General features: G+C 36.1%; 1 protein-coding gene across 2 annotated transcripts; it reads right to left on the reverse strand.

The window, feature by feature from the left end:
* Window positions 1–975: 975 nt before the first annotated feature.
* LOC101721832 (acyl-protein thioesterase 1-like) lies at window positions 976–1,561 on the reverse strand. Of its 2 annotated transcripts, XM_013067160.1 has the most exons (2): window positions 1,540–1,561; window positions 976–1,499 (listed from the first exon to the last, which is right to left on the reverse strand). In XM_013067160.1, exons 1-2 carry the CDS (start codon window positions 1,559–1,561, stop codon window positions 976–978), a joined length of 546 nt encoding a protein of 181 aa, XP_012922614.1. The 2 variants fall into 2 exon arrangements, with proteins under 2 accessions (XP_012922614.1, XP_087044010.1); XM_087187884.1 differs by lacking the exon at window positions 1,540–1,561.
* Window positions 1,562–9,714: the final 8,153 nt, after the last annotated feature.

Consider the following 9,714-nt stretch of genomic DNA (forward strand, 5'->3'; position numbering starts at 1 on the left):
ATCTGAATTCTAAATAACTAAATAATTCTAAATTTGCACTAAAGTATAATTATTTAAAATTTATAATATAAGAAGTTTAAGTAATGTTTGGTTTCTTTTAAAGTTATATAGATTTCAAATACCACATGTCTGTAATTCAGAATGTCAAATTATAGGGCGTATTGACAGTAGATGTATATGGCAGGGAGGCAATATATTTGGTCTGTTATGAAGGATAATCATGAAAGAAGACATTTTTTTCTTGAGAAAAGAAAATATTAAAAAGAAATACCATCAAGGAAAAGAAAACCTGATCCCCCAAATAAAGGGACCATTAAATGAAGAGACCCATGTTACTCTTTACTGACAAAAGCATTATCCCTATTATCAAGAATAATGTAATACGGCCAGGGATTTAGCTCAGTGGTTCTAGCGCCTGCCTCACAAGCACATGGACCCAAGTTTGATCCCTGGTACCAAAAAAAAAATAAAGTAATAACATCTAATTCTTATCTATTACAATCATTATGTATAATGAACATATATAGAAAAATACAGACATTGCATGGTGACTAAGCAATTTTGGAATAAATCCGTAGACTAAGTCACAGCATGCATAAATCATTTATACCTAAGCTGTTCATTTTACCTGAAAAAATTATCATTAGCATACTGTTAATTTTGAAATGATGTAATAAAAAATTTTGTTACAGTATTTTATTATTTTGCTGAATTATATTTGAGAAAAAGAACCTAGCTGCCTCACCTGTTTTAATACTGGTATATTCTGGATCACATTATAGAAATAAATGTATAGAAACTTAAAAGATCATAAATTTCCCACAATGAAACATTATTTATTATACATCATTGATGTGTATTTGCAAAACATTTTAACACTGCAAACATTATAAGTTTTAAGATTGGGCATGGGAAAAAGTTTATACTCTACTGCAATACTGCTGATGTACTTCTACACAAGGCCTCTTAGTGTCATTAATCAATTGGAGGTAGGAGTTTATCAATGAATTGCTTGACATCCATCATTTCCTGTTGACACAAACTCTGCATCATGCCTTCATAGGTTTTGAAGGTTACATTGGCTGGATTTACCAATGATTTTAAATTTTCAACAGTAATGGAACCAAGCATTATGGGAACTAAAAGGTCACAACCTCCATTGCACTGGAGAATAGAAATATCTTTGTTAACACCACTGATAGGACCTTGTGGAAATGAAGCCCGAAGTGGAAGCCAGCAGCTAAGTGCAGTGATACCCACCAGTTTCTGCTGTGTGGTTAGAGCAGTGTATAAAGATAAAGCTCCTCCCTGAGAAAATCCTCCCAAAATAATTCTGTTAGAAGGAATGCCATTCTTCACTCCTTGCTCTATGAAAGCTTTTACATTTTCTGCTGCCCATTTAATTCTAGGTTCATCCGCCTGAGAATCTGGTGAAAGCCCAATGATATCAAACCAAGAAGGCATAGCCATGTTCATATTTAATGTTACAGGCATAACTGGTGCATGTGGGCAGATATATTTGATATGTGAACTTCTGATATCTGCAAAGGCTTCTGCCCATCAATGCCCAGTATCTTCCAATCCATGAAACAAAATAACCAAGGTGGTGGCCTTCCAGGTGGCAGGCATGACAGCTTGCATTGGAGCAGACATATTATTGCCTCACATCCACTGGTTTTGAAGACAGTGTGTCAGAAGCAGAAGGGAGAGCACTTGCTCAGCAGCAGCCCAAGGGCATGCGAGCAGTGAGTCCCAGCCCACCTTTACCCTTTTATACCCTTTAGCATGGGAATTGCAAATCAATAAGTGGACTAACACAACAATGAGTTTAACACTTCAGTGAGTCAATCACTAGAGGAACATATCAGGCTTTCAGGGGACATCTAAGATCTAAACCACAACAACTTCTTTTACTGGGCTAAGCTTTGAGAAAGGAGAGGTCTTAGCAAATATTGCCACCCAAAAAAGCCATAAAGAAATGTTTACTTGGAGGCTGCTTATTTAAAACCGATACCAGGGAACAGGATTGAGAAACAGGGAAATACTGGAATAGGGAAAGGAAGGACGCCAATATAAGGATGAGTCATTAACTGTTGCTCCTACTTTTTTCTGGGTTCCTGTCATGTGCAGAACTGTTTTCTATCCTTTTGCTTTCAGTCTATGAATTTCTATTTGAGTTAGGTGTGTTTCTTGTATACAGGATATTGTTAAATTTTGCTTCTTAATCCATCCTGCTAGTCTATTTCTTTTGATTAGTGAATTGGGGGCATTAGCATTGATGGTTATAATTGATAGATATTGACTCATCCTTGTCATGATGTTTTACTGTTGTTGGCTGTTTTATTTATTTTTCCCCCTTTCCCTTTAGTTTCTCACCTTGCCTGGTGGCTTCCCTCTGTTGGGCCTCATGGAGTTGTGACCTTCATTGTCTTTTTCTAGGATATTGTTTAGAATTGTTTGGAGTGCTGGTTTGGTGCTCATGAAATTTCTTGGGTTTTCTTTGTCATGGAAGTATCTAATTTCCCCATCAATTTTGAAAGATAATTTTGCAGGATACAACAGTCTAGGTTGGAAGCTATTTTCTTTTAGAGGTTGAAAAACTTCACTCTAGAGAAGTCTGCTCTGATTCTGATGGGCTTTCCTTTGTAGGTGATTTGTTTCTTTTCTCTAACTGCTTGTAGGATTTTATTCTTCTGTTGGGTTTCTCAGATATTGACTATTATGTGTCTAGGTGTAGATTTTTTTTTTGATCATGGCTAGTTGGAGTTCTACATGCCTCACTTATCTGTATGTCCAATTCGTTTCCTCTGTCTGGGAAGTTTTCTACTATTACATCTGAGAACAGATTTTTAAGTCAATTGTACTTTCTCCTATTTTTTTTGTGGACCCCTATCAGTCTTATGTTATTCTTCTTTGCATTATCTAGCAGCTGCTGGATTTATTTCTCATGGTCCCTTACTATTTAGAAGAAATCTCTGTTTTCATGGTCATCAACCACAATCCTGTCTTCTATATCTGATATTCTATCTTTACATTCCCTTAATTTGCTGTGCACACTTTCAATGGAGTTTTTCATCTCTTGGATATCTCTTTGTATCTGTTTCATGGATTCCATTTCTTTCTTATGCTGGGCATTCATGGCTTCCAGCATGTTTCTCAGCTCATCTAATTTTTTTTATCTTTTTCTGTTCTAGAGCCTCTAATCATGTCTTTCACTCTGCTCACCATCTCTGTAGATGTCTGGGAAAATGTTTCTGCTTTGAATTTTTCTAGAGACTCATTCATCTGTTTTGGTACTTCCTGTACTATCAGTTCAGGGTGTCCAGGTGGTTGATTATCAGACTTTTCCACCTCCTTTCCCCCAGAATTTACCTTTGATGGAGTGGAAGTCTGAGTTTGTGCCTTGCTTAAATGTCTTCTCATTTTTGTTTTTTGTATTGTCCTTGGTTTAATTCCTTGGTTGATACTTCAAAATTGCTTATTGCAAGTATCTTTGTTGCTTGTATTTAGAACCATTATGGAATGATTGCTTCTCAGAGGTGTTTTCCAGATATAGCTGGTCTTTAGGTTTTGAGTCTCTAATGACTCTGAGGCTATCTCATTTTCATTATACTAGGAAGGACAACTGATTAGATCAATCACAACATCTTAGCCCAAGTGATACAATCAGAAACACCATAGAGTAGTTTTATTTTTCTGAATGATTCAACATGATAACTTAAAAAGCAAGCTCAAAGAAATGTACAGATTAACTAGAGAGGGGGGAAAATGAAGACTAAAGAAACAGGAATACACCTTTTTTTCTTTTGCCCCAGAATCCAGTTGCTAAATCGTTGTAAAATATCCAAAGACTCTAATATCCACAGAACCAATTTTTCAATTGATCTTTTTTCAAGACATAAAACATAACATTCATTAGGACAAAGAAAAGTAACAAACTTATGCAGTGATTGTAAAAAGGGCTTGGAAGACCAAATATTTCAATGCTCCATACTTCAGACTGTAAAAATGAATTCTCATCATCTGAAAATAACAGTTATATCTGATCATCACACATAAGTTTATTTGGTTCATTTGTCTCTGAAAATAGAGACAGGATAGATCCAAAGACAATGTTTAATTTTTAGAAAACTGAATGTTTCTTTGAGTCATTTTTCAGCTGGGAGAGTGCATTCAAATTTTGGTAGTGATATTGATACAGAATTGTACTATATAAAGAAGTGAGCTAAAATATCATCACCCTCTAGTCAGTAAATAAACTCTCTACTCCTTTTCATGATGGCAAATTTGTCTCAATTTTCAGAAGGGAATTCAGATGAACTTACTTCTTGGCACATAAATTCTATATAGACAATTACACATTATGAAAAAATTATGTGAAACAGGCCTCATTTTGAGGCAAGCTGAGAAATTCAGTAATGCCCTTAAATGCTTAAATTTTTACAAAGATTGAAAATAATGTTATTAAGACATTAATGCCCATCTGTGTGTATGTATGTGTGCCTGTGTGAGTGTGTGTGTGCATATGTAAACTAACAGTATTATTTAAATTTGCAGAAATTTTGATATTAATTTTTTCTAAGGGAAAAGAGATGTTGCATGGGGGAAAAGTTTGTGTGTTGGTAGCAAGCACTTGGCATTTCCTTAGTCCCAGTTTCTTCTCTAGAGTAAAGCCATATTGAATAAGGTGACCTTCTTACCTTAAAAGGTTACTACTGCTTAACAGATTGCAGATTTTTTACCTGAGTCCAGTAGGCATTAGAAGAAGGATTTCAGAACCTGTGTCCAACAACACAATTATCTCCATTATGTTGCTTGTTTCATGTTACATCCATGTTTTATTGAGTCCTGCTTTTGACACATTTTTTAAAGGGATTTGTGAATTTCCTTGTCTTATTCTGCTTCAGAGGTAAGGAATGTTTCTGGGATACAGTTTTTATTAGTTATTGTTAATGTTTTCTTCCTTACTGTTTAAAACCTAGATCAATTTGGAGACCTTTGTTTTATTTGCATCAACATGGTATTCATTTTGAGTTGCTGAAAGCCAATTATAGTTCATAATATTTAAAAACTCAGAGCCTTGAGAGCCATTTTCTCTTTGAGGAATATGCAGTTGCTTTAAGAGGAAAAATAAACAAGTGTAATTGACAAGAAATATTTTGTTCATAAGTCCATGTAAGCACTTAAGGCATTATGCTATACTACCGATTTATGTGCCTGTCTCCCTCATCTGACCATGAGTTGTCTGCCATCAGAATACATTTATTGCTCATCTTTATATCCTCAGACCTTAACTAGCACATAGTAGGTGCTTGATAACTGAGTGGCAGGATAAAAGAAATTTAGATGACTTCCCCTTCCCTTTGAGATCTCAAGAATACAGGAGCAGATATGTTTGTATAAGGTGTACTTTCCTGTTTAACAACATCTAATTCAGTAGTAGCAAGAGTACTATCAGAAGCAAGGCTTTCTTTTCTATACATTAGCAGATGTTTCCCAAGGCCTTGCAGACATGAATATGAGCAGAAGCTTTCACAGAGCCATAAGAACAGCATGTGTGACTTTCCAGAAAATTCTACTATTGTCTTACCAAGAAGGAAAGCTAGGAGCATCATGATATGCTTTTAGCACATAGCATGCTAAGGCACATCTAATGCAAGGTTACCTGGGCTCACCTGGCTGCTTGGAGCTTACTTGAAAAATAACTTCGTTTTTTCATTCTTTGAACATATCTATTCTTCGATTTTACTGATAAAATCAATATTCATAAATGCCATCATTAACACAAGTTGGGAATGACACTGGGTGTGAGTGGAGTTCACATCATAGAGCATCTGATGTTTATTTATACTCTTTTGTTAAGTATCTATGATACACTTGATACTGTGAGAAGTAAATGAAGATAATGTAGGACCTCCCATCAAGGTCTTAGGATACAGCACTGCTGTTGGACAACACCCAAGTACAGGACTACAAAGTCAAATAAGCAAAATTGTAGGAGTAAAATGAGGTTTTCAAGAGCAGTGGACTTCAGGGCTGGGCCTTCCCAAAAATTGTGAGCCTAGTACTTCAGTGTTCCTAAATAAGAGATGAATTTAATTTTTTGTTCTAAAGAACTTTCATGTGAAGAGAGAAAAAATGTTTCAACATCACCATCCATTAGTTTTATCTTGGATAAAATCTCCTGAACTTCAGATTTTTACTTGAACTAGAGGAGCTCTAAGGTGTCTTAGATTTCTTTTTTTTTGGTACCAGGGATCAAACTCAGGACCTTGCGCTTGCAAGGCAGGCCTGGTGCCACTGAGCTAAATTCCTGGCCTTGCCTCTTGGATTTCTAATGATAAGCCAAAGTATCAGGGATCACCACAGAAACAGAAGCAATGGGATACAGACACATACAAGAGAGGATTTATTCTGAGAATTGAGTCTAGAAATTAAGGAGGTTGGGAAGTCACACAATGTGCTTTCTGCTAGCTGGAGCCCAGAAAAGCTGATAGTGCAGTCCAGTCCAGGCTTGAAAGCCTGAGAACCAGAGAAGTCACTACCACAAGGTCTCTGAAAACCTGTGGTCCTGACATCCAAGAGGAAGAGAAGATGTGTGCTCTGGTTCAGAAGAAAGAATGCATTTATTTTCTTGCACTGTCTCAGTCCACTGTAGACTGGATAATTCTGTCCCACATTAGTGAGAATAGATCTTTATCCTGGCTGTTGATTCAAATAGCAGTATATTCAGGAAACATCCTCGTACACATCCTGAAATAATGTTTTACCAACCATCCAGCTATCTCTTATTTCAGTCAAATTGACATATAAAATTGACAATCATAGTTGTTATACAGGGGTATATCATAAAGTAACTCTAGTACCACACAGAATACAATATAGATGCTCTTGAATTCTAATGTGATTATATTTCAACAAACCCATCTTGCCTAGAGAATGCTGTAAGTTGAAAATACATTCAATATACCTAACCTCCATCATATCAGCCTGGCCTAGCCTACTTTAAATGTGCTCAGTACACTTACTTAGCTATTTACTTTGAGCAATGTCAACCAACGCTAAGCCTTTTTTATAATAAAATGTTTACTAGCTCATGAAATGCATTGAGTACTTGTGCTGGCAATAAAGTACACTGAAGATTATTGGCTACTTATCTCATGATCCAGTGGCTGATAGGAGCTGCCCAGGCAACATCATAAGAGAATATCATATACATATTCTTAGCCCAGAAAAGATCAAAACTGAAAATTCAATGTATGGTTTTTACTGCATATGTAATCACTTTGGCACCATTGTAGAGTCAAAAAAAAAACAAAAACCCAAAACTATAAGTCAAGCCAAAATAAGTCAGGGACGGTGTGTCTATTCTTTGTCATTGCGGAGACAAAATATCTGATGCCCACAAGTTAAACGAGGAAAGGTTTATTTCAGCTCATAGTTTGTAGAGGTTTCAGTCCATACTCAACTGGCTCCAAGGCAGAGTGTCATGGCAGAAGAGCATAACTGAAGAGAAGCAGTTCATGGCATGGCAGGCAGAAGGCAGCAGCAGCAAACAGCAAGCTGCAAGCCTCCCTCTCTCTCTCTTTTATTCCATTCAGGCTTCAATCTTTTTGGGTGTTGCCACCCACACCCAGGGTATGCCTTCCCATTATCCACACCCAGATCTATACAAAACAAATTTAGTTATTGCACAACCTTAATCCCTGTGTCACACACCCTAATCTAGTCTCATACACCCATGATCAAGCCACCTCCCAAAAGCCCCAACTATGAACACATGAGTCTTTGGGGGGACATCTAGATATAAGCCATAAAAATGTCTAAATCATACAGTGAGGCTTAAATCCTAGATTGAAACTCAAATTCAGAATTTCAGAGGACATTCATCATGTGAGGAAGGGTATTTGAATTTTAAATTTTAAAAAAAGAAGTTAATTTGAGTGTATTTCTCTATCCAATTTCCTATTGAAATAGGAGAAATATAGGTAATATGTTTAAACATGTGAAAGCTTGGGTATTCTAACCTCATTTTACCTATGTCTACACTATAAATAAAAATGATCCTTGACTGTAGTTTTATTTTACTGTCAGCATGTTTCTAAGATTATGATTAATCACTGAAACAAAATGTCTAAACCATCTACCCAGTGTAAACCTGTACTTTAAGCATTTTCTACTACCTCTTAAAGCATAAAAAAGTATTGAATTTTTAATTTAGTGAAGCAGTTTAAAGTGTCTTCTACTTTTTTCTGGCTGAACAATGCCAATAATCTAGACTACTGACTGTCTCAAAAGACACTGAGGGTGTTTGGGGAGCATCTGCCTTCTATGCTACTCTGCTTGCTCACATTTCTTTCATTTGTTGCTCCAAAATATTGCCAAGGATTGAGGCAAATTGTCTAATTTTACAGTCCAGGATTACATATCTTCATGGAAACTGAGTTGATATATGACCATTTTCATTTGAAGAATATTATAGTTGTGATAAAGTTTTGATAATATTCACAAATATATTTAGGTCTTGAAGTGAAAATTAGGAAGTTTTGGCATTCTGGCACTGCAGTTGGTAATCAGCCAATTTAGACTTCACTCAGTGTACTTCACTCATAGTGAGCCTAGGCCTCCACTTCTCCTCCCACCCTTCACTTCCCTCTTTCTTTCCACCCATTCTCCAATTTCTCAAGTGCCTGATGAAAATTGTTCACCTTTTCATTTTCCAGTTATGCATCTCTCTTCATTTATCCCAGGAATGAGCTGCCTAGTTCCCCAGCTATGCACTGGCATACTTTTTACATAGCAACAGCATAGAATTGTGAATGCCTTTTTCATTAAACTCAGTCCAGCTCACCAAATTCTGAGAACTTGATGGAGGTACCTCAGTATGTCTTCCTAAACTCTGTTTTCTCTACTAAGAGCTGTAGTATCTAACACACAAGAAACAACAAAGCTGATTAAACAAGCTTATGTAAATATTATGATACAGAGGCTGTTGTTTCTTTCTCTTTGCCTTAGTACACAGAAATAGCATAACTTTTAAAGGTAATAGAGAGATAAATGAAATCACTTCCAAGAAATGACAATAAATTAATGAGGTTACATTTTAAATTATGCTGGCAAATTTGCCCAAATGAGCATCATCTGTTTCCAAGAGTCATCTGGGAAAGTTAAACATTTGGTACATTTTGTTGCTACTGCTCAAAACAGGATTTTCCCCCTAAAATTACTTTTCCAGTTTTTTTTTTCAGTATCTTCCACATGGCAAAATTTTATTTTCTGAGATTGAATTAGATTTCTGTCAGCCAAAACTTTTTGGGAGCTAATGTTGGCAGAAGAAGAGAAGACTTAAGCTGTTTAATGTCATTTTTGGCTATTTCGGTATACTATGCCTCAGGAGTATGGTGCCTTATATTTTTGTAAATTGCCTTTGTTGAAGGAATAATGAGAATAATAATGTAACAGCTGGCCTGCTTCCTCTCTTCTTCAGAATTTCATCTTGTGTGGTCTACTGCTCATTGACCTATTTCTACACAGTTAATAAACAATTGCTTTTCGAGATTTTTTTATGATTGGAATCTACACACACACACACACACACACACACACCTCCATGTCTTACTTTTCTAAGTCTGCTCTTCATAATGTTCAGAATGAAATATTAAGGAGAGCCTTGTACTGGACTCTAGGAAGCTAAAGGATCAAACATTTAAGCTC

Source organism: Heterocephalus glaber, unplaced genomic scaffold (genome assembly GCF_053883595.1).
Source record: "Heterocephalus glaber isolate CG9 unplaced genomic scaffold, H.glaber_assembly_v1.0 deba00001523, whole genome shotgun sequence".
Classification (NCBI taxonomy): domain Eukaryota; kingdom Metazoa; phylum Chordata; class Mammalia; order Rodentia; family Bathyergidae; genus Heterocephalus; species Heterocephalus glaber.

Coding starts and splice junctions, on each gene's coding strand:
- LOC101721832 (XM_013067160.1), bottom strand. CDS start 1,561: ATGGGCAGAAGCCTTTGCAGAT. Junction 1,500..1,539: donor GGGCAGAAGCCTTTGCAGAT/ATCAGAAGTTCA, acceptor GCCCACATGCAC/CAGTTATGCCTGTAACATTA.